The sequence below is a fragment of the Strix aluco genome, chromosome 1 (assembly GCF_031877795.1).
Source record: "Strix aluco isolate bStrAlu1 chromosome 1, bStrAlu1.hap1, whole genome shotgun sequence".
Taxonomy (NCBI): Eukaryota; Metazoa; Chordata; class Aves; order Strigiformes; family Strigidae; genus Strix; species Strix aluco.
In genome coordinates this window covers 169,201,897-169,227,861 of record NC_133931.1, presented here as the reverse complement: position 1 = coordinate 169,227,861, position 25,965 = coordinate 169,201,897, and the positions used below count along the sequence as shown (strand labels likewise).

The 25,965-nt window shown below is 41.4% G+C and overlaps 1 protein-coding gene across 2 annotated transcripts in view; it reads right to left on the bottom strand.

The window, feature by feature from the left end:
- The window catches only part of SMARCC1 (SWI/SNF related BAF chromatin remodeling complex subunit C1), a 93,566-nt gene that overhangs the window by 64,808 nt on the left and 2,793 nt on the right, over positions 1 to 25,965 (bottom strand). The window contains exons 2-8 of one of the 2 annotated variants that reach the window (XM_074844691.1): positions 20,782 to 20,901; positions 13,715 to 13,800; positions 9,899 to 9,980; positions 8,666 to 8,758; positions 5,092 to 5,161; positions 2,816 to 2,885; positions 1,029 to 1,104 (exon numbers count right to left, since the gene is read on the bottom strand). In XM_074844691.1, coding sequence (XP_074700792.1) covers positions 1,029 to 1,104; positions 2,816 to 2,885; positions 5,092 to 5,161; positions 8,666 to 8,758; positions 9,899 to 9,980; positions 13,715 to 13,800; positions 20,782 to 20,901 — 597 coding nt within the window. Of the gene's footprint in view, positions 1 to 1,028; positions 1,105 to 2,815; positions 2,886 to 5,091; positions 5,162 to 8,665; positions 8,759 to 9,898; positions 9,981 to 13,714; positions 13,801 to 20,128; positions 20,208 to 20,781; positions 20,902 to 25,965 lie in introns of those variants that run through there. The other variant, XM_074844699.1, reaches the window with a different exon arrangement.

The following is a 25,965-nucleotide window of genomic DNA, read 5'->3' as shown; positions in this document are numbered from 1 at the left end:
TTTCAGGGACTTGCAGAGGGCCATGAGGTCTCCCCTCAGCCTCCTCTTCTCCAGACTCAACCCCCCCAGTTCCCTCAGCCGCTTCCCATCAGACCTGTGCTCCAGACCCTGCACCAGCTCCGTTGCCCTTCTCTGGACACGCTGATTTCAGTAGAATCAAGAAACTTAAACTGTGCCCTGTACTAAGAGCGTACAGAAGCTGTTATCTACAGTGGTACTGTGCTAAGATAAACAAACTCAAGAGCTTCTGTAGCAGTGTGAAACCAGGGGATGGGGGAGTCCACAGCTACGCACAATCTGTCAACCAGACCACAGCTTTATTCTGATCCCAGCAGCTGAATCTGCTGGAAATGATGCTGCCATTACAATAACTCAAAGAGGACAGGCAACATTTCAGTTGTACCACAGACTTCCAAAATTCAGATTTGTTCTCCCAAAGCAGCTTCTTAATTTCCGTATTATCTAACTCCTAGTATTTTTGGCCATTTCTGTATTATAGAGAAAGATGACCTTCCTGCACACAATATACGTTTTAAGCCCTGTAACACATGTGTGGTAATCTCAGGTTTCTGACCTGATAGTTCTTTTCTCTAACAATATTCTTCTGAAAACATCATGAAGATATGGTATTTTCCCCACTTCCTCTCCTCAAACACCATATAATGCCATTATGCCTTCTAAGGAGTTGTCAGCTTTCATCCCAGAGATGGCTGCACTTCAGCAGTAAGGGAAGGACTTACCTTTAACAGAAAACACCGCAAGTCAGGCCAAAATAAACATGGTCATTTTGGCACTATCAGGGATGCATAAACCTGTCCTTTTAGTTTTTCAACAGCATTCCTCCCCAGATCAAAGAAATGTTTTAGATGTTTTCATTATGGCTCTAGAAACATCACTCAGCTTTTCCATATATATATGGAAACACATTCACTGTTACCCAGCAGCACATTTAAGCATCCATCTAGCAGCACCTGCGCATGAGCTATACCAATACAGTAACTCTGGGAAACTGTTTAAGAGAGACTTACCTTCCACGGCTTTTCAGGAATTGGAGGATCCTCAATTTCAGCATCTATTTCATTGGCATGAACCCAAGTGTCATAGCTAATGAGAGGAGTCAAGAGAAAACAAAATTGGTCCCCCGGGCTGTTCATCCAGAAAAAGCACCAGCAGGAATACTTATTCAGCAATTCTGACATGTGCAAATCATATTGCTGAGATAGATTAGTAAAGACCTTTCCACTCCACAAAAAGTTCAAGGAATAATTACTGGTTTCTGCTACAGGAATAGGACACACTGAAAAGGGAGGGGGGTCCAAGGCACCTAATGCACATTTTTAACTTTCTGAATTTAAAAGCCATCTCAGCAAAGACAGCTCCAGCTTAAAATTGCAAATCTACTCTCTAGATTGAGAGGTATAAATGCAGTTTCTGAGTCATCTGTTCAAACCCTGGCATTAAGTTAATTAACTTGTTTCTGTTCTTACAAGTTTAAAGCAAGAGATACTGGATTCCTAGAACAAAGGAGCATGCATCCTCTCCTTCAATCCCTACTGCTGTAGAAACCATTTATTATTTACATTCACTTTTCCACATGCTATTCCCTCGAAAGCCTATTTATATAAATACTAAGAAACTGCACTCTGTAACAGCAAAAGCCAAAACACTTTGTAATCAACACCAGACGTGTACTGAGCAACTCGGATAAGTCATATACAAGAAAAGATGTGTATATAGCATTCCTCATGTCTGTACTGATATTTAGAAATACATATACACACAGAGTCAACACAAACTTGCCTAATATAATATAAAAATATTTAGAGGTTCTTCATTTGTATGAAGAAACAAACTTAAGTGTGATTGTTGTTTGCTCTCCTCCACTGAAATAGGCATGTGGTTCCCGAGAGTTCTGTGCATGCACAGCAAAGCAGGTATTGGTACCCTGAAAAAGTTACTTAAATCAAAGTCAATGCTGGGTTATTACAATCTTTTGAGTTTTCCACAACCTGGACTCAGAAACCAGTTTTTACAAATACATTTAAGTTACTAACACTACATACACCATCTTTTAACATCTTCTAACAACCCAGCTGGCTCAGATACGTGCTTTCAACAGCCACTTGCACTTGACTAAAGGCACCTCATGGAGTGAAATCTCTGTTGAAGGAAGTTCAGCTGGCTGATTAGAAGGTCTCCCTTTTGGCTTGAAAGTCTCACTAACCCTATGGAAAGGCTCACTCTGCCCTTTGAAAGTATGGTTCAATTTACAACCTTACTAGTGGCTCTGTAGAAAGACAGACTCCTTTTCTAACCTCACCCACCTGCCAGTATCACAAATGGGTATGCGTATTTGTTTTAAACCACTGATTAAGTCTTTTCAAGCTTTGGACATTGAGATAAATGGCAGCAATACTACATGACTACTGGTCATGCTCCACAAGACAACCACTGCTCATCTCAATACAAACAGCAACGTACAATCATTCAGAATCAAAACAATAGGAATGCAGTACTGCATGTTTCTGTTAAATTTTTAGACGAGTCAGCGTGAGATAGGTCTGAGCTTGTCATACATATGCTGCGTAACACAAAAAGAGTGTAGTTGTAGCCCACATAGCTGGGACATTCCCCATGCAGGTTCACTACTGGTAACCACAGAGCATTGCTATTCAGAGAGATAAGACTCAGTAAGCTTAAGGAGCAGCTTGTCTGAGGACACAGATTTTCCTACTTGCAAGTTTTAATCAAGACTTTTCCATCAAAAAACTTAAGCCAGATCTGGGGTCTGCTTTCTTCCCCCACCTTTCTTTACCTGTCTGGAAAAAAGCCCCAGTGTACCAGCACCTGCTTGTCTTTTTTCATCACAGGTCTCAACCATTCATCTGCAGAGGGGAAAGAGACGTAACATCAGATTCAGATTGTAAAGCACATTAAACACTATTTGGCTTTTCCATAGTCAGTAATAGTAAAGTCATTGCAATCATCTCTGATAAAAGTCTACTGAAGTGCAATTACAACGGCCTGGCCTGCCACAGGAACACACTTGCCTGCATTATCCTTGCCAGGTCTAAACATGCATGTGCTCTGCCTGTATACGACACAGATGTTACATTAGTAAAGTCATTTTGATGCTGAGAATTATTACATTTCCTTTCCTGGACACACACATTCATACCCTAACACACTCCAGATTAAGATCCAAAGAGGCTTGAAACAGTCAGAGGCATTTCTGGCTGACAGGTGGAAGCAGGACCCTCTGCCAGCTCATCTCATCCCATCTCATCTCCCAGACTCCTTGGCCAGCTGGGCCAGGAACTCAGAACGGGACAGAGCAAATCCTCCGAGAGGACATTCAGTAAAGACAGCAGAAATAACATGGAGAGACAGACACATGCTCCAGTCTGTCACTATCTTAAAAATCTCTGTATAAACAAAAAGACTAAACTTCTCCCAAAATGCTTTCTTCTCAAGTGGTAAACATTTCCCCTCTGTCTGTCTTGATCCTCATTAGACATCTGAATCCCCTCATTAACTTATTCTATTGATTTACATTTATTTCAAAAGACCTCTCTTCCCAGTACTAAATTCTACTCTTAACAGGTATTTAGAAAAACCAATAGAGTTCAAGGAGAACACCAGGGCAGCGGGTGGTGGTAAAACAGATTTTAATAAAAACCTTTAAGAGTCTAACAGAACTTGGTTTTCAACTTTCTTCTTTCACAGCAGTACTAATAAGGACTTCAAGTTAATACAGACTTACTGAGCAACACTAATACTTTGCTGATTTTGCAGTAAGGCATATGCTCAGTCTGACTGGTGTTTTAAAGGTTTTTTCCTTTTAAACTGCACATCTGACACAATGTAGTAACCTACCCCCTGCAACCCAAATACTGAGAATATGGCCCAGAGCAGGATTAAAAGAGAAACACTGAGGCTTTGAACCTGAAGTTACACTGCTTGAATTCATGGCTGTTTCTCATCTTAGTATAATCAGGGCTTAAGAGAGCTCCATCTAGCACATCTGCATGTTCACAGGCTACAAGACAGATGGGACCCACTATGCCTGAAGTGGTTACAAATAAATACAAACCTGTGGCTAGGCATGCTACTACCAGAAGTACCGAACACAGACAAGCACCAGAGGACAAACAAGCCACGATCGTTCCTACCAGGAGTAAGCACTTCCATCTAGTGGCCATCAGATGCCAGGGCGTATCAGAAAAAGCTAATTTATGTCAGTGAAGCTCAGACTCAACAACAGTGATCCACTAGACAATTAAATGTATTTAAGATTAAAAGAATTAAGTGTAGTTTTTTTGTTATTTGCTGAAGAATGCATCTGTTAAACTGCTTTTCTGGAACCTATGTACTTCATATAGAGGCAGACTGCATTAGAATAAAGCCAACAATCTCCATTTATCAGGTTCACTTGTTACTGTGTCCACCTTGCCAAACCCCATGCAATGATACGGATCAGCATTCCCAACCTGTCACCTGGAAGGACGAGAACACGGCAGTTTTTCAATTCTCATCTACTTTAGCATCTATCTACCTTTCACACATCTAGTTGATTCCTAGTAACGTTTCACTCAACGTTCTGACCTATATTTACACGCTGAGAGACACCACAGAAGCAACAACAGAAAAAAAATAATGGAAACTTTACTTTTAAACCCCCTACTTTCACTGTCCTTCCTTTTAATTTTTAATCTAAGTTAATTTTTTCAAGTTCTCCCAGATCCTTAGCTTTGCTTCCCTTCAGGCTGCAAGTTATTTGGGACAAACAAAATGTCTATCTGCATTCAGCAATAAATAATATCTCCATTTCCAATGCAATCATGGGAGAGTATTCAGTGTTACACACCCTAATCTGAAAACGTTGCATCAAATAAAAATGTGAATATTACACCCAATTGTTAGAAGCAGGACACAGTGATTTTATGTGAAGTTGTTAAACGTAGAAATACTTTTCCAGTGGCTCTCAGGAGCGGGCTAGGAACATTCTGTGTCTGTGCAAAAGCTCACATAAGTGCTAACAGAATTTAGCTGCAAGACTACTTCCACTTAAAAATTAGGAAGGAACTTTACCATCATCCATTGAGGTAGGACTTGGATAAACGTGGTGGGTAGCCTTTGACTTCTCTTCAGTTACTGTTCCCTGTGGGAAAGGTGGAAGAAGAAACTGCATGAGAAATCTTCAACACATTCCCCCAAAATTTTTTGGCTGCTTCTTTTTACCCACAGCCCATGTAACCCAGGAATATTCAAGGCTAACATCAATGCAACTACAAATACCATGTCTAAGAAGTGCCAAAAAAGCAATTGTTTTAATACTGCTGCCAAACTACTTGGTCATCTCCTGCTCTTTTCATCTCAAATCCTTCCTCCTCCGAGTTCCTTCTGCCCCGATTTTCATCGTAAATTGTTCAACTATCAATTCATACAAACCCATTGGTGAATACTTTGTAAGAAAGCGTCTAACTTTTTTCCACTAAGTACACATCTTGGTCCAAAACAATTTCTAAACATGACAATTTACATAAGATAAAGAATAAGAAACTTAACTAGAAATGGCTGCCTTGAATAGAATATCCTTAGTATTCAGGAAAGGCTGTATGTCAAGAGAAGAATAAACACCCTTTCTTTCAAAAAAGCCTCCTAAATCATAGAACAAAGGGAATAAATCAGAAGTATACTAACATGATACCACTGTTTGTCAAATATTTGAACACAAGAATATTTTTTCTTCTTGCTGGTGCAGGACAGCATCTTCCTGACATATGAGAAGCAATAGATGTACTTCTCATGCTTATGTAGATGCCACAAACAGTGGTACAAAAAGCGATTTCTCTACATATGGGTACAGGTCATAATTATATTCCTACTGGACCTATATGCAAGAAAATTCTACTACATAACTAGGTATCTGTTAAATAAATACATAACACTGCTTAGTGTGGCCAGTCAAGAATCACAGAATGGTTTGAGTTGGGAGGGACCTTAAAGATCATCCAGTCCCACCCCCCTGCCATGGGCAGGGACACCTTCCACTAGCCCAAGTTGCCCAAAGCCCCATCCAACCTGGCCTTGAACCCTTCCAGGGAGGGGGCAGCCACAGCTGCTCTGGGCAACCTGTGCCAGGGCCTCACCACCCTCACAGGGGAGAATTTCCTCCTTACATCTAATCTAAATCTCCCCTCTGTCAGTTTAAAACCGTTACCCCTCATCCTATCCCTACACCCCTGATCAAGAGTCCCTCCCCCCTTTCCTGTAGCCCCTTTCAGTCCTGGGAGGCCGCTCTAAGGTCTCCCCAGAGCCTTCTCTTCTCCAGCTGAACCCCCCAACTCTCTCAGCCTGTCCTCACAGGGGGGTGCTCCAGCCCCCCGAGCATCTTCGTGGCCTCCTCTGGACCAGAAAACCCTGTCCTTCCGTCATGTGGAGAACCATAAGGATTCTCCCACTTGCTGCAGAGACGCCTCCGGTCTCCATATATGAAGAGTCATTCCCAAGGACAGCAGAAATTCACAGTCTGTAGACTCTTCTGCAGAGGAGTTGTGTTTTGGAACAGTTCGTATGAAAATGTTATTTAAAATTTACATTCCATAAATACTTGACAGATTTATTTGAAGGACTTAAGAGCACATGGGGTAAGTTACAGCCAACAATATGCGAACAACTTATTTAGAAGACAGCATCAAAATGAGGAAAATTAAAAAAGCATGAAGATGCATTGCATTATGGTAGCAATATGTGAAGACTAAGGGCCAAAGGGCAAGAGTTCCTACACCAACAAGAGTTCACAGAACTGGGTAAAGGGAGAGGAGGTCCTCTGAGCAACAGCAGAAGAGAAAGCTGGAAAGTAAGAAAAATTTAAAAGCGTTCAAAGTGAAAGGAAAGAGGCCTGGCATGAATGAAGCCCCTGCAAAGTGTTTAAGGACCAATAACGGAAATTCTCCCTTCATTCCCCATGAGCTAAAGACACTTCTAGATATCCAATCTGAGCTTTGTGAATCAAATCAGTAAATTTCATCTACTTCCTACAGAGCTTTAAAAACCCAATGGATAAACAGGAAGTCTCTCTTCGATGCTATCTTGACTGAAAACAAAGGGATGGATAACCTTACATTAAAACAGCTTTCTGAAAGATGTAAGCAGATTGTGAGGCTTATTCCCTGCCTCTGCTAAACTGAACGTGACTGTAACCTAAAGACATAACAAGATGGAAGAATTATCTACCAATAAAACGCTTTTCTTGAAGTAGATAAATATAAATGCTAAATCTCGCTCGTTACCTGCTTTCAAGTTCCTAAATTATTATTCTGGCTCTTCTCAACTTTTACAAAGAAAATGAGAAAAAGCACGACTACCAGAAACAGTAACAGCATCTTTATCAGCAGAGAGAACAAACATCTTACTGACACCTCTTTCTCTAAGCCCAGAGATCACACGAGCACTGTGCTGGGGCAAGAGCTGTGCCACTCTTCTGCACAGGCTGCAGTCAGGGCAGCGAGGGCTTGGAAAGCCCACAGAGGAGGGAGCTACAGGTACTAGGGATGGGGTAGAGGGAAGTCAACAGCAGCAGGTTAAAAAAAAAAAAAAAAAAAAAATCAAGATAGTGAGCAAACATGGGTAGCAACACAAATACAAGATGAGAATTCAGAGGAAAGGCAAAGGAAGAAAGCCCAAAAATCAGAATTAGGGACAATTTCTGTATTCAGTTCTTCACATCCCTTTAGAGACAGAGCTGCCTGCTTTAAAAGTCCCTTAAATCACTCATGGATATAGCATGTTTTGAGTTCACTACAGAATTCCTTTACGAAAGGAAAACAGAATCATTAATTTAAGCAACAGCAAGCATCCTGAATTAGCTGAATAATTAAGAGTAACTTGTGAAACATTACACAACTGAAGTTGAGACGATGGTTCATAATGACAACACAGGAAATACATTTAATCTGGAAAAGAAACAGTTTACTTTGGCTATGGCTGTGAATTATCAGAACACAAAAGGCTATCGGATGATGTAGAGTTCACATTCCAAGATACTTCTCTCAAGACAAGTGAAAAGACTGTTTACATTTTTAAGAGACGACACTATTAATCTTGTTCAGTTCAGCATCTAGTATATTAAATTACAATGGCAAGATGTTGACTCTCGGAAATAAGCTGACTACCTAACAAGCGAGAGACCCTTGTGTTCTGTTCAGCACAAGCAAGAAAAAAAGCAAGTAAAATAAAGCAAAAGAGGCAGCGATCATTTTAAGATCAACAAGCTTCCTCACGCTGTCCCCACATATCTAGAACAGCTGTATTACACGCTGCCTCCTCTGCTCTCAGGTTTGGACCTTCTGCTTTACGTAAGCAGGTTATTCAGCCTTAAATCAGCTATTGCAGTGAACTCACGGAGACACCACAGCTGCTTCTCACTCCAGCAGCAATTTCAGATTTACTTTTAGAACAAAGTTATGATTCAATCTCCGTGTGAGGATAACTACTAATGGCATTTTACAAGTGGTGAACTTCTGGTCTTAGGTGACTTGCTGCTGCTGCCTTGAGTTGTCAGACACAATCCAGATGAAACTGATATGTTGAAGTCAGGCAAATCTATTTTATCTTCCAGCTGACAAAACATTTGCTTTAAGACATGCTATTTAACAGTTACCTGGTGACGTTTGACAATATCCTTCAATTTATTAGCCAACTTCAATTCTATATCTGGAATGAGGTAGATGGTCGGTCTGCTCAGACAATTGTTCTAGTGGAGAGAATAAGAATTGAATAAGAAATTAGTAGGCCACCTGTGACATAAATCAAAAATTCCCCATTAAGATCACCAGTGCTTGAAAAAGCTCAAAAGGAACACATATCAGGTTGTGACACAGCACACTAACTCTAGCTCCAGAAACCCCTAGGACAGCAGTCTTTCCTTCGCACACCTCCCCACCAAAGTTTTATCCTGCGTTTCCTTCTGGTCTCTGCAGATCTGCCGCTAGCTCTGTCAGACACATTGTCACAGAAGGGAACAGCACCCAACGCAGCTGCTCTCATGTTCCTGCTTTCACAACATCTTTAATGGGAACCACGTCTTTGATATTAAAGAATTTTTTACCAGGCTCTGGAAGACTCTGACTGAAAGGGAATTTAAGTCCCCTGCACGTCAGCTTCCAAATCTGAACCTGTCCTGTTGCACTGATGTGCAGATTCATGCATTTCTACGATATTTGCAGGTACACATTAATTTCATTTTGGATTTTAAGATATACTTTATTATGTACTGAAACCACCATACAATGGCAATAGTCTTTTATAAGAAGAGTACTGTTTCTTTTTGCTGTCCCTCCTATTCCCATTTTTAACAAGCACCTGAAAGTTACATCTTGACTGAGCTTTGCTGTAGAGTTCAAAAAAAATATCCTGTTATTCACACACAGCAGTTAAAAAAATTAACTTCAAATTAGATTCCATACAGCTGTTATCAGCTCTCTTCTGGTAGTAACTAAAGCGAGAGTCTAAATGTATCCTAACCTAAAAAAAGTCAAACTTTTATCAAGCTGAAAGTCTCAAGAAAGTCAGCAGTCGAATGGATATATAAAGAACTAGTTACTCGGTCCTAAGGGTGCTTCTTTCACAGGAAGACGGAGACACTTGGAATGCTTTCTCCCACCTTACAAACAGGTTTTTCTCACCCTATGCATCTCTGCAGAATATCAATGAAAACATTCTGAAGTTTTCAAGTGGAAATTCTGACTAAAATGGGTGGGAGAGGGAGGGAAGAGTATAATATTCCTACAGAAGTCCAGGATGACACTCTCCAGTGAGTCACAACTGAGGTTAATCAGTTAATCCCCTCCCCTGAGCGTGTGAACACACAGAGTTTTGTATCTGAGTTTCTTGCCTGCACTAGTGTTTTCTCAATGTTCATGAACATCTCCACATTTCGATCCATTCGGGATGGATTCTGCAGGTCAAACCTCCGCCTGTTAAGGAAAATTATTCAGAAATATTAAATTCAACTCTCCTCCATTCAGCAATCAAGAATCTTTCACGTTCCACATAAGAAACAGTGTATTGTGGTAGCTACATAAGAACACTTAAAGCACAACCACAAATATTTTTGCTTCACTTGGCAGCCCTCACAAGCAAGAAAAATCACAATGAACCAAATCAACAAAATGCAACTGATTTGTGAAATGTTTAGGAAAAATGGAAGTTGACATTGTCCAACAAAACCCTGTAGCAGGGTTGTGCATTCCACTACAGTCACAAAGGGTAATTAAACAGAAACATAATCAAATGCTCACAATGGATTTCAACACCTAGATGAGAAAATTCATGAACAGGCTCTCACATTTCTCTTACTTCTAGTTGTACCCATCCACCAGTCCCAGATCTAATCCAGGAAAAACACAGCAATTTGTCAGGCTGAGATTTTCTAAACTACTTATCTATTTGAGAACAAGGCATCCCACACACAGCATACAGGTAGCTAATAATCCAAGTAAGCATTTTATGAACGTCTTTATTGGAGTGTGGTACTTTAAAGTTTGCTACTTCACTGACAAAGTAATCGAAATTCTTGAAATAACAATGCAGATTTAACTGCCTATCAAAAATGGGGGGGATAACACAAAATCTGAGGCTTTCTCCCGGGAAGAAGCACAAGAGCCCCCCCAGAGGCATTCTGCCATATCCACCTGAACTGTGCACATATTCAGAAGTCACGGATGAATCAACTCAAAAAAAAGAACTGGACTGGCGACCCCCAGCAACCTGAGAGGTGGGACGATAACAGCATAACGCCAGGCCCTCGCCAAATTCAGCACCCGCAGGTGTCTGCGCTGGCACTATCCCACGGGCTCGTCACCCCCAGCCAGGGTAAGCGGTGCTGCAGCAGCCTCTGAAACAGATTCGGGCCTGACCCTTCACAATTCAGCCTTTTCCAAAGCACCGTGGTGTGTTTAGATAATCAGGTTGTTGACTCTTAGATGTAGAAGACTACCTGGTGCACTTCTGTACTTCCCAAGTTTTGGAAAAAGCTGTTGCTCGAGTCTGGAAACACTCTGAACTGCGGTGCCGAGCTGGTGTTCGGGAGTGGCAATACCAGCAGAAGGGATTTCAGCATATAAAATAAGAAGTACCCTGTACACTCACCACAGTGAAAAAGCCATGCACGTCATTACCATGCAGTGACCGATATGCTGTAATTTAACATCCCAACTTAAAATACTATGATTTATTCCTGTGCCCATATCAAACGACAGTTTCTTTTAAAGACATGCTTGTTTCCAGTAACACATCAAATCAATTTTTAAAGTTTATAAATATACAATGAAGATAAACCAAAGCAAGATTGATTTTTAGTCACAAAACCCATTACCACACAACAATGGCACCACATCAATATTACACTACTAAATTAAACAAAGACACTTCAGCTGAGACCACCATTTTTTTCTTCATTTGAGGCTCTCTAGCATTTTCAAAAAGAAGTTGCCCATGCAGGTGGCACTGCGTAAAGGTGCTGGAGTGCTGGGCAGCACTACAAATGTTCACTATTAGTGAATGACGGCTTCTCTCCTAAAGCAGTGCTACAGACTCTTCCCTTCCCACTAAGAATATGGCAAACAAGTTAAAAATAATACCCCGGCGTATTTATTAGAATCATCTTTCAATTTTAAAAGAAATTTACGACCTCTTTAAATAGCGTTGTGTATGTTGAATGACTTCCAGGAGTAGGGCCAGTCATTAATAAGTCTGTTACTTTATTAAATTGTGTTGTGCGGTATTTTACACCTATAATACACAGGAGTTTAAGAGCCAAGATCAAGCCACTTCTCCAGTATTCAGCCTCTGACAGCTTCACAGCCCGTATTCAAAACATATGCTTCTCAAATATAAGAGTTTCAAGGGAGTGAAGGAAGATAAATGCCAAATAAACACCATTTAGACACCTAACAAAGTCTTCAGTACCTACAAAACAAAGACACTTAAGGCATTGAAACTTGACCAAAATTTTTACATTTGGCTGCCTAAAATCTGCATTACATATTCGTTTAATGCTACATATGTCCCCAAATCTCTGCTTGCTTTTAAAACCCATACTTTAAGAGAAGCATGTCAATATATTAAGAAATAGCACTTTTTTTTAGTTGCTCATTTAGATAAAAGAGTAGAACTAATTCCTCCTATCCTTAGCTTAACTGACATCCTCTGACAGGTTTTAGCAAACAACTACTTGAATTGCAGTGATAGACAAGGTATGTCCAGCTGCACTGGATAAGTGCACTTTTCAGACATACCTATTATGACGAGGAAAGGTACTTCTCCTATAAGACAGATCATTCACAAACAGGTTAAGCAAGAGCGACAATGCATACCATTAAAAAAAAAATCATATTTCAGGCAAAACACCACATATTATTTGGTTGAGTCAGTGAAGGATACATTCCAAGCTCTAAGTCTGATCCTCAGAGTTAAATTCAAGTATTACTTCCCCCTACATCCCACATGCACAAACACAAGACACTACCCACACTAGTTTTGAGGAATCAGCAAGAGAGTGAGAAGAGAGGAGGCAATCACGTATCTGAGTTTTGCTGACAAATTTCAATGACTGAAAACTAAATTTGTTCGGAAAAGATTTGAATGTTTAAATATTCGCAAAGTAGGAGCCATTTAACTCCTTTATCTTAAGGCAAAGAGGTAGCAAGACACTCCTGAAAGATATGCCACACAGAACACTATAAACACGTATCATGTCCTAAGGTGTTGGCAATATTTGAGAAGGAAAAAACCTGACAGCAGCTTACTCATACCAGCTTTCTGATATATCCACCTCAGATATCCATTTAGCTGATACAAGTATAAACAACTCCTAAAAAAACCAACCATGAGAAAACAACTTCATTTTTGCCTTTTGATTTGCTCTTGTGGGTAACAGAAACACCATCGGTTCCAGGAATGCTGTTCCAGGTCTGCACAACATCAGATCGGAAACTATTTAAATTCACGTACAAGAACAATCTCTGCTTACTTTTATCTATCAACTTTTCATCCTGTCCTGGTTTTGGCTGGGATAGAGAGATTTTTTCCAGTGTTCTCAAATACAGTAATTCATGCTACTGTTGTCTTGGAAGGAGGATTATAACTTAAAAACACAGAGGTCAAAACACTACTGGGACGTCACATGATTAGTTTTAATACCACTGTCAATAGCTACACGGGTAGTGTTTCTAATTACTTACACCCCCCATTTAAGGAGGTTGATAAGCCATGGAAAATCAAGCATTTATTATTATCTATGGAATGCTTCATGTTTTCCCAGTTATAACTAAACACTAGACTTAACACAGTAACAGAGATTTACATCATAGATAGAAAACAACAATTCTAAGATACTGGTTAATTTGCTCTGTCATAAGGCAAATAAATGACAAAAAAAAAAAGCACTTCAAACTTGTAATTAACTCCCAACCTACAGGCTCAAGACCTTAAACTTGGACAACTTATCTTTAAATTTAGAAGCGTGGGGGTGTGTCATAAAAAAAGCTACCATCAGCAAAACAGGAAAAAAAAAAAATCTCCTCTTCCCATCTCCAACTCCCTTGCCTACTCAATTCTCCAGAAAGTATTAAACTTTGAGTAGTTTGCATAGCCATTTCATGTGCTTAATTTCATGCAAAAGGTGTATAAATCGAAAACAAAAACTTACCAGCCCTGTTCATTCTTATATTTGTAAGCAGCACCAAGAATGTGACATAATGTACCTCCAGCTTTGAAATCCATGAAGCATTTTGCCTAGAACCCAAAAGAAAAGTGAAAACACAGTGACATTGACTTTTATATAATTATTTTAAATGAATACATACTTGCTAGCTGAGTTTTAGACATCTAATTTATCAAACGCATAGTTTAATTTTCAGGTGAATCACTTTTGGAGTTCTGCATTCTCCTTTAAGAACATCTCAAGAAGATTAGATGCATTTGGTTTAAGTAGAATTCTTCACGTTTGCAAGCAGAACCTGATATATCCAAAAGCTCCAAGTCCCTCCTTAAACGAGTAGCTTGCAAAAAAATTCCTTGCATAGCTGTGAAACAGAAATCCAAACTACTCTTTGAACATCCATTTCACAGTAAATTAAACCTAAAATCGCAGCTGTCAGCTAAGAAGCTCTTCATCTGTATTAAGTAGACCAAAACAAATAATTAGAAATTAACATCTCAAACCCAGGCTCCATATTCACCACGGCTCCTAAAGCTCTCCATTCACGTCCTTCGTCCACCACAACAAAGAGTTGTTTGCCAAGATCTGAGAAGGTCACTGTGCAGATCTGCCCTAACATACTAAATCCAACTCATTACTTCACTATCAGTTGTAGCAGAGCACAGCAGAGTCACATATTCATGAACAGGTGAATTCAAGAGCTGAAATTCAAACAGGAGCATGAGGAGACTGAAATGCTCTCCAGAGTCCCACCAAGTCCTTCCTCGAAAAGTTTACTAAAAATGCAGGAGTGTTTCCTACACGGAAAGGCACGCTTTTCTGATAAATTTTAGTTCGAAATTATCTTTGCTATTTTACTAATGTCTCTGGTCAGGATGTTTGGATGTGGTCGGAAAGAGTAAACTACTGTCAAAGTCACCTTAAAAATGGAAGACAACTGGATAGCTCAGCTGAAGGCAGGGCCAGAGAAAGGCAGCACTAAATCTAGTTCCAGCATGACACCCAGGGCATCTGAGCTCTCAATACAGGATTCGAAACAGGAAGAAGAATACGCCACAGCATTGATGAACTAACCAGTGATAAAGCAAGCAACGTGTGACATGAGACTAGAACAAATAAAAACTCTGTTTCTGTCCACCAGGCCCTCTTGTTACAGATTGTTTTCCGATATGACTGATAAATCCATTTGACTGAGCCACAAAAAAGTCGTTTTAAAATAACTTTTTTTAAAAGTTCTTTTAAGATTTAAAAATTCATTTACAAACATGCACTCAAGTAAGACTACCCTGAAACACTTCTTTCTATTCGTTGCAACGCCAAACTGCTTTTGGCAAGTTTTATATAGGATCAGGAGGACTTTCAAAAGGCTTTTTAGGGCAAACACGTCCATTTCCCAGGCAACTTCAGATATACTTAAAGCAAGCTGTTCTAACAATAAACTGAAATGATGAAGTAAGGCAGATCCATCAGCCCTGCTAAGCTTCCACACCAGAAATGTATATTCTGCCTTGGGGTGGGCATCCCCCAGCACTGAGGGGGAAGGACCCCGCTACACCTCCCAGCCCCCAGAAGCACCCAGCGGCCGTCTCAAGGGCCACTCTGGACTTGACTCCTTCTGATGTCGCTCTGTTCAGCACAAGATGCCCAACCATTTACTGGAATAGGAAATTAAACCTATCTTGCCATATGCGTGCTCAATGTATAGGCCAGGATTGGTCTATTTGGTGTTTCTCAGTAAAAATAACAAACTTGTACAATTCACAAAACAGAATTTGAGGAGCTGGGCTCTGGTTACCAGCGGCTTTCTGCAAGCTGCCTTCTGCTGGAACTAGAGAAATCACAAAGCTGGAGACACCACAGAGACATCAGCCTTCCTAGCAGTTTTCCTGCATTAGGAATGTTTCTGATCTACCTTCTACCTTACTTTTTAGACCAGAACAGGTCATTTTCTTTAAAATCCATTATATTACACCTGAGGAGTATTTGCTAACACAGAATGAACACCAAATTTCAGTCTTAGCATTGCTGACAAGCATTTTAAATTCATTCTGCAGCGAGGCAGCTAAAACGGTAGCACGGGATCTAAACGAAACGTTGCCTTCCTTGGCTCTAGAGCTGCTAATGGAAAGCAAAGCAGTTCTGTGAGATATCAAATACACCAGTGTCCAAGAACAACATCAAAAAGATCCTTCATAAGCATTCAACATGAACAGAACTGCTCCTGGTCTACCATCTGTTTAGAACCCTACTGTGCACAGAAAGCAATAAAGAGAGCTCAGAGCTGCCATACGGGTACTTGCCAGTTTACGAGCCACACGCATTTCAGTACTATTCTTAGCAAACTGAAGTCCTCTCTAGATGGAGCAGTCCCTGATCAGAAGCTTGAACTAAAACAAAATGTTTTAAACACACTGAATGATTTTATTGCCATAAGACTTGGCTCCAAGAATACAAGCGTTGGTTTACAAACATGCAACAAACACTAGTTAAAAAGAAAAATAAATCTCAACACGAAGCCAGAAGACCCGTTGTAAAGAATATTTTTGCAGCGCTAGCATGGAAGTTGCCGTTACTTATCTTCAGCTGTCCTACATACGTATGGCCATCCAGAACTCCCTTTTTGCTGACGTGTCGGCCGTATCGTGCAACTGGATGAAATCGCTGCAGCAAAGTCCCCCTCATCTGCATCTGCTGATCCCACTGTTGCATCCAACGTCCCCTACTTCAAGTTCAGGGGCTGCTGCTGCAGCTTCGCCTTCATCAAGCAGCCTGTCAGCAGCCCACATTAAATCCTGCAATGACAAGGCCGCACCTTTCCCGTTATTGGGGCAATTCGGCAAGGCCGTCCTGCAGCCTGGCACGGGGCTCAGCGACCCACGAGTCCCCAGCAGCACCAGCGATCGCAGCCGCTCTGGCAAGTTCGGATTTTACTACCGCACCCAGGAAGTTCAGCCAGTACTTAACCATGAAAAACAGCACACAAATCTCTGTCATAGACACCAGCCACTTTTCTGAAGTGTCAGCAGACTCTAGCAAGACCCTCTCACTAAATTGTGGCTGTTGCTACTGGCATCAAAGGAAATGGCTTTTAACAACTAGACAAAACCTGTTCCGCAGAGGAGAGACAGTGGTCAATAGACCAGATTCCCTTCAACATTTTTACCCAGAAACACAGAATCATCTAGGTTGGAAAAGCCCTTGAAGCTCCTCCAGCCCAACCATGAACCTCACCCTGACCGTTCCCAACTCCACCAGATCCCTCAGCGCTGGGTCAACCCGACTCTTCAACCCCTCCAGGGATGGGGACTCCCCCCCTGCCCTGGGCAGCCCATTCCAACGCCCAACAACCCCTTCTGCAAAGAAATCCTTCCTAAGAGCCAGTCCGACCCTGCCCTGGTGCAGCTTGAGGCCATTCCCTCTTGGCCTGGCGCTGGTTCCTTGGCTCAAGAGACTCATCCCCCCTCTCTGCACCCTCCTTTCAGGGAGTTGTAGAGGGCCATGAGGTCTCCCCTCAGCCTCCTCTTCTCCAGACTCAACCCCCCCAGTTCCCTCAGCCGCTCCCCATCAGACCTGTGCTCCAGACCCTGCACCAGCTCCGTTGCCCTTCTCTGGACACGCTCGAGTCATTCAATGGCCTTTTTGGAGTGAGGGGCCCAAAACTGAACCCACTCATCGAGGGGCGGCCTCACCAGTGCTGAGCACAGGGGTGAGATCCCTTCCCTGTCCCTGCTGGCCACGCTAGTGCTGATACAAGCCAGGATGCCATTGGCCTCCTTGGCCACCTGGGCACACTGCTGGCTCATGTTTAGCTGGCTGTCAATCAACACCCCCAGGTCCCTCTCTGACTGGCAAAATCCATCATAACAAGGCAATTAAGATCAACAGGCCTTACAATTTGCTGTCTTAGGAGTTAATATCTTAAGACAGCCTTTATTTGAAACATGCAAAACTGCCTTTAAGAGAGTTCATCGGCTTTTTCCTTTTTGAGCATCAGTAAGGTTAGACAATATGCATTTAAATGCAATAACGAGAAGTCATGCACAGAAGTCAAGCTGTAATAGTCCTTCATTACCTCTAGATCTACTAGTCTAGTGCTCTAGACCCCATACTACACAACACCCTTGCCAAGAACAGGACCTTAAACAGAGAATTAACAATCCCCTCTCAAACACAAGGTCTATTTCATCCACTCAAAGCACTGAGTAAAATGTCTGAGCTTTATTTCAACAGATGTAGTCTGCAGTGATTCAGCTCAGTCCAGGTCAGAGAGGTTTACCTTGAATACCGATGGAAGAGACCAGCTTCCCTTTGTCCCTGACTGCTCCAGCGCCGCAGAGCAGACACTTCAGAGAATGAGCATGAGGTACACTGGCTGGGACTTGGAAAATTAATATAAAGGCTCTCATGTGAGCTGGAAGAACAACCTTGGTTTGACGTGGTCTCATCAGTAAGTGCTCCTAGGGAGCCACATCCCGATGTTTTGCAATAACGGCAGTTCTCAAGCTCAACACTTCATCTCAAACTGCACTGACAGAGGAAACACTGCAGTGTGTACTAATGGAGACCAGCATCACGCAAGGAACGGACTATTAACAGCAGCCTTTAGTGATGGTAGTTGTGAGTGTAGTCACAAATTGAGGACTTCTGCAGTCACCTGCAGGTAACAGCACTCAAAGTTTTGATGGCTTGGGGGTATGTAGGAATACAACAGAAGATTGGCAAGGAGGACTGTAAACACGCTCGAGTGACTTGCAACTGGGGTGTCAAAAAACGCATATATCACAGTAATTCCTGTTTAGCTCTGTGTGCTTGACTGCATTTAGATAACACAGGCCTGTGACAGACTCAGAGGCACATTATCAAACATCCTTGAGATTCCTGCCCCGCTATGTGAAAGATCAAAGCACAGTGAAAAACTACACCTGTAAAAATCCCTGACATACAGGTGAAAGCAGCAGATTCGAGATCTTTTCTTTCTTCTCCTTTTTCTGGCTAGCAAGGACTGAGCTCCATGGTGCCTCTGCCTGGGTGCTGCTGCAGAGAACCCCCGGGTCATGAAGTAATGAGAATAAATTTACTCTTCGTATTTCATCCGTGGATTTGTGGTTGTTTCTGCTTCCTGCCTGCGTCGGCTCACACCGGGTTGTTTCTTTTACACAAGCATGACCTCCTCCTCTTCAACTTCAGATCCTCCCTCGCCAGGAACACGGTAATACTGAACAGTCACTGAGATAACTACAAACTTTTAACCTCTTTTAGCTTCATTCAGTATCTTTTCAGTTGAAGTCTGCAATAGCTTTTCAATGTATTTCTGGAGATTAGCAATGTCACTTAAGACACCCCTTCGCCCCACCTCTCTTCCCAAGTCAGACATAATCCTGTAGAACCGAAGCATTCTGCACATCTTCAAAGTGCTACGGTAGAATAAGGAAGCCTCCTTTGCAGTCTGATCAAGCATCTTAAATTACATGTCTAGAAAAGTGAATGCTGACCTCACCTTAAGAGTACATATCGCATTTTCTCATAAAAACAATATAAAGGAAGATGTACTGATGAGTTGTCTTCTGTCGGAAGTAACTGAGAGCAGAGAGATCCAACTGCTGTAAACTTAAGCGGAGCAAATTTGATCAGAGTAGACCTTTGAAACAGCAAGAATAGTGAAACAGAGGAACAACATATTTACAATGCCACGGAAATCTTTATTACCCATTTTTAAGATAAGACAAATTGATTTAAGACTTGAGAGCACTCAAATGGTTTATCAACTTGTTGAGTATCAGTAGGGCTTTATGGTCTACACTGCCGTATCAAAATAAAGCACCGCAACGTTCACCTCCTTCCCTAAAGCTTTTCACTACCACTGAAGTTATCAGGCGATCAGAACGGAAGATACGGTGAGCTACGTCTTCATGGCATCTTGTGGTGCTTCTGTGTATATTCCTAAGCACCAAGTAAGTCTGAAACCCTCTTTTTCTGAGGAAAACCTGCATGAATTCACACTCCTCACAAAAGTAGTTACATAAGCAAAACATCTGGGGAAAAAAGCCACCATAAAATAATAAAAGATACTACTCTGTAAGTGGTGGACCAAAGAAGATAGTACTTTCAACAGTTTTCAGAACAACTTAAGAGTTTATGATGGTGTAATCAGTTACAAGTATTTCCAACTTAGTATGTCTATTTAAACAGAACCCCAGACTGCATGACCTTAGGTTCCCCCTAAGCATTCTGTGGCAAAGATAATCAAAGACCTTCCTGCTGAGGCTCACAACACTTATATATGCATCCACGACAGCTGCCTTGGCCCACAAAACCTGCTCTAAATCGGCCAACTGGGCGCTTGATACCACGCTGCAGTCCTTGTCCTTCACAACCGAAATCCCTCTGTTACTTTGTCCTTACCATTTGCTGCATCCCTCTTCTCTCTATCAGCTGTTTAGACTTCACGCTCATTTGGACAGGATTACTTTGGTGGCAGGCAGCGTTCCAAGCGCAATGGGACTGATCTCTGAACACAATCACTAGGGTACTACTGCTAAAGATGTGCCAAGTTTGAACCTTAAATAAGCAACCCTTAAAATGTTGATCCTGAGTGACTGGAAAACTATCCCAGACTAATTAGGTAACTATGTGCTACTAAAGAACATGGTAAAGTCACTTTCCAGTGTTGACAGCATGACAAGTTTGAAGTTTAATCAACAGAAATGCCCAATGGAAACTTGTTTGCTTTGGAAAGTGCATCTTATTCAGGCAGTTTAGGATACATCAGTCCAAACAGATTTGACTTAAAGATTGCGAGCTTACACAGAATCTTAATAGAAATTAAAACCCTTCCACGGGATTCAGGAATTCATTTCCAAATGTATAGAAAATAAGCTGTATTACATTGAAAATCTGCTTTTAAGGAGTGTGCTATTTCACCCCTTCCAGAGGATGCATCAACAAAAGCCTCAGCACCCATCTCCCCGTCTCCTGGAAGCACGCCAGCAGCACAGATACCGGAGGAAGAACAAAATATGCTGTTGTAACAGCAGTGGGTTTGCCCCAATACTCACAGGAAGCTTTGTAAAGGCAGGATTGGTGACATGTTTTCCAAAGGCATCTTCCTGGAATTGCAGCAGCTGCACCACCAGTCCAGCCAGTGTTTTATTGGTAGGAGCATCTGCTTGAACATACTGAAAGACAAATAACACAGGCTTACTTGGGCTAGAGGATAATAAAACATGAAGACTGGTTTCCTAATTCCCCAGATGACTTTATCAGTTGTAGAGCAGTTTCAGATTTAAGGAGCACTGGGGAGGTGTGGGGGTGTGTGTGTGCACGCACAGGAGAGGCACCAAGCACAGAACATTTTCCAAGCTTTAGTTTTAAAATACAGCACATATCTGTGAATCATCATCAGTTCATCACAGCCAGCAGTGTTTTACAGATAGAGATTAACTACTTCAATCTGATTTGTAGTTCCTAATAAAGGAGCAGACTAATTCTGGCCCACACATACACAAAGCTTTCTACAGCAACTTTACAAGCTCCTTCTGTGATCAACTACTACACGTAAATCCTAAGAGCATCCGTTTGGTACTGTATAGCGTGTCAGGTACAAACAGAAAAACTGATCCAGACAACTACACTGCAATGCTCTGCAACAATCTAAAGATTTCCCAAGGTTATAACTTCTAATAAAATGTGTATATGTAAAAGGAGAAATCAAATATAAAAAAAGTCCCACAGCTTTTGAGTTTTCATTACTCCTAACATTACAATATTCACTTACTGGATGTAATCTCCTCACCGTGCCAGAAGACTTCTAAGAGTAGAACAAACATTACTGGTTCATGTAGATTATGGAGTAATATTAGCTACCCTAGTCGTTTACCTGGGTAACACTATGAACCAAGGCCTTGGCTCTTCCCTCAAACCAAACTCTTCTAAAGCCCCTTAAAAATTTTTTTAGGAGCCAGAACCCTCAAAAGTTTAAAGCAGTGGTGTTAAATCACAGTCAAATCTAACTAAGCTTTCCAAAGCACCATCTGCGTAGCAAAAGGTACTACAGAGACATTGACTTCCACGACACCTTTACAGTATCTGACTACCTCGAGTTCCTTCAGCACGTCTTAAGAGGCAGACAGACATATCTGAGAAACTAAACCTTCGCAACTCGGAGGACACAAATCCCTGTAAGACTCCCCGGGTGTCCTGCCCTGTGTATAAAACCTAATCTAGAAATACAAACCTATAGAAAACAGAAGGATAAATTCCCAAAGCTGCATTTTTCTTAGCCCTCTTCCCTCCCCCCAGGAAAGGCAGGCAACGGTGACAATTTTAGCCAATTAGTAACTCCTATCAATTCACTTCAGCTACCACAGAGCTATGAAGCAGCAATAACAGTCAGTCTTTACTGCTGTCAGAATCCAGCTGAAGATAAAGACTTTTAGGCTTTTTAAAAACCTCTAGACCCTCACGCTCCTCTGAGCTAAGCAACTACTTTCTTTGTAATTTTTGGACCAGAAGCTCTGGGCGCTCAGCTGAATTCACCAGAGCGGTTTAAGCAATCTTTTGTTAGAATTACTGATCTTAGACAGGATGGCAAAACGGAGCACGTGACTCAGATGCCCCAGTTAATCCAACATCTTTACTGAAAAACCCATCCTAGCCTCTGCATTCGCTTACCAGGTGCTGCAGCTCAGCGGGAAGCCTGCCCTTCTCTTGCCTTTGTTACAAGTGATAAAATGCTCTAGCAGGGAGGCACAGAATAATACTTAAACCCTCATTGCTAAATTTACCAGGACCCTTTTTATCAGTGTCCTAAGGGTTGCTAAACCAAGAAGGATGATTACCAAAATACATACGGTGCTGTGTATTTTTATAACAGTTAATAAAAGATTTATCTTGCATTATTTTTTGTATAGTTTAAAAATAAGTGACCAACACACCCAGGATGCACACAGACGTAGTGTATCACTGCTGACAGCCCTAAAGCTCCCATCATTTTGCATGTTCAACCTTTGCACCACCACCTTACACAAGTCTGAATAAAACTCTGAGCTTTTAGTCCAGCTATGCCAATTATAATGCACTCAAACAACTGTAAATTAAAAGGTGCAAGCAAAACAGGTTATCTGCTAAACTACAGATTCAGGATTTGCATAAATGTGAAAACAAAAGCAGAGCAGATCAAGTGCCACAGTTCATATTAAATAATCCTGCTTCTACTACCAGGACAGCTTTGGACTTGGACACATTCACATGCCATACACGTTAAACATGATGAAAAAGCAAAGCCACTGGTTCCAGCTGAAGCCCAGCAATTTAAGACTGTTTACCCACTTAGCTGTAGCACTTCCTCTAAATACATATCTAGAGCAACAGATACATTTTTTTTTCCCCCAGTAAAACAGAGTACGCTGTAGTAGTACACCTTTAGTTTTGCATGGGAGCCACACTCTTGGAAGATTAAAAAAAAAAATGCAAAAGTAGCTTTTGCATGTCTTCTCTGAAGCTACACAGCCTTCAACATTCTGGCAATGATGAACAGAGAAAAACCCTCATAACCATCGTAACTCATTTAATGGGGAAAAAAACCTCCATATGGCTACATTTGGGTTTTTTGTACAGGGTAAAAGTCTTACAGCTTTCTGCACCAAGTTTAACACAGTATTTTAAATTAATAAAGCACAAGAATGCATAAAATGCAACAAGACAAAGTATTGATGGCTCCTACCAACCATGAAATAAAAGTATAAAGCAATTCTGTATTTATGGCCATCATTTAAAACAACCAAAAAGCCCAATCACCAATCCAAAAACTTCTTTATGGCACCTAGAACCAAACTGCCTTCAGCATAACCCTCTAGCTAAGGTTCTCTCAACTTCCAGTTTGAGGATCCCATAAACCATGGGAAGATAATTCATGAAAAAAGATAACCAGAGAAGGAATTTATTCTTCACACAAACAAGCCAACAAAACCAGAAAATTAAAATCAAGAAGGAAATAGTCCAAGTTTAGGGTTTTCTAGTAGGGTTTCTTTGTCACTTGTAAATGAGAGTCACCAAGACAACACTGCCTGTTGTAAATACACGATGGCTTGGAGCACCCAGCGATGCAACCGCAGTCAAAAACTGAATCCAGAAGAGGTGGGATTCTTGTATTGACTTACTGGAGTTTTCTTCCGAACATTTTCCTTCAGAAAAAAACCTCAAAAACATTTACATGAAGATATAGCTTGCAAAGTGTATTCTTACACGTGAAATTTTTCAGGCACTTATTCCTTTACTTGTAGATCCTATTTTTACCTCTTGCAGGAGGCTGGAAGTTACCAGGAAGGAAGATATCATTGGGAACCCCTGATTCTATTTTGCATTGGCACTATTTTGAAAATTTTTTTCACAGGAAACTTATCTGTCTGAGGTTCCCCCTAAACGATAAGGGAAAAAAAAAAAACCTTCAAAAGGAAGCACAAAAGACTCCAATCACTTATGCACACTAACCAGCAATACAAACGGATCTTTAAAGCAGCAAAATCAGTAAGATGATTTCCTGATGGATGCACAGTGGTTTGAGGGGACCACAGAAGACTGAAGTCACAACATACCTGCAAGTTTTCCACTCATCTCCACATCAGACAGAAGCAGATGATTCTGCAGCAAATAAAAGGTTTTTAAACAGCGAATTCCAGCAGACAGAAATGATGCCCTATTCCTAAACACACAGCTTTGGCATAAGAGGATTTTGTTCAAGCGCTGAAATACCAAAGCCTCACCGACACAGCAAAGATTTTTCTAATAATTCCATGTTAATTCAAAATACAAAAACACCCACGTACCCTTAAGCACAAAACACGTATGGTCAGAAGTCTTTTGGTGTAACTCAAATCATTCAAGAACAGAGAGAAACCACTAGCAGAGGAAATCATTCCTCTTCACCGGCAAGATTTGCCATCACAGCTGCACTGCAAAGCCTTTGTCAGAAGCACAAGGGACAGATTCGTACACCCGGTTTTGATGTGGTTACTGACCTCAAATAACCACATTACGGCTCTGAGTTGTAGCCCTGATGCACAAAATCCTTTCCTTCTCCCAAAACAAAGAACATTTCAGTTCAGATCACTAAGTAACGGGGAAAGGAAAACCAACACTAAAATACTTTGATTTAGGTTATAACCCTTGTTCCTTTTTTAAAAGGCGAGAACAGAAGAGAGCTGCAAACAGAGAAAATCCTCCCTCAGATTAAATCGAAGTCAGTCACTGAAGAAATACCTGATAAGCGTAGTTAGCACTGACGCAAGAAGTCAGAGCCAGCCGAAAGATAACTACAAATCCTCTAAATTCAGCTCCTGGCTGGCGGCGAACAAGCAGGTGGTCTCCAAACAGATGTCTTTGGGCATAACAACTGCCATTTCCCAACAGCTGCCAAGAAGCGGCTTGTCCCTCCTCGCTGGCAGGCTGAGGCTTATTAATAGAAGGGCACAAAGGGATCCCACTGCTGCCCACCGTTATCATCCTGTGGTAAAAGTCGTGCTCCACCGGCATCAGTCCAACACCTTACAACAGCACGGCACTCCAGTAACGCAGAAAGAAAACTTACTATTCTACACTTGAAGGCACAAGTGGGTCCCAGATACTCCAACCACCCCAACTTCCAGGTGATACCACCTCCTCATACTCTGCACGGTTTAGCATCTATACGGACAGCCCATGCCGTCCTCTCCTCTAACTCACCCTCGAAGGAAACACTCCACTTGGTTCTTTAAAAATCAAAACAAAACACCCTCCTCCCTGACCTTCCCCCCCCCCGGAAAAAAAAAAAAAAAAAAAAAAAAAAAAAAATCAGTTTTCCAACTCTGTTTCAGAGGGGCAGGGCACAGTTTCCAGGGCCACTGAGTAGCTGACAATCCTACAGGCCAGTGTACTGAACTGGACGTGATGAACACACTGGGAACAGTCCTTGGGGACTCCGGCTGTAAGGCCAAGGTTAGTTTCTGCATCCTTCATAATACATATGAAAAAAAACCCCACCAAACTATCTCAGGAAGATATTTAAATACATGAAATAACTCCGCTTTACGCCATTTTAATATGAGCAATCTGTTGCTTAATGGCAAAGGAACCGTCTAAACAACACATAGTATGAGAGATCACTGAGTAAAAAGTGAATTGCCCAGTTTACTTTTGAACTATCAATTTCTACATATAGTGGCCACCTGGATGTCACCAGAGTTAGTCTACCCAAGTGCTGTGAA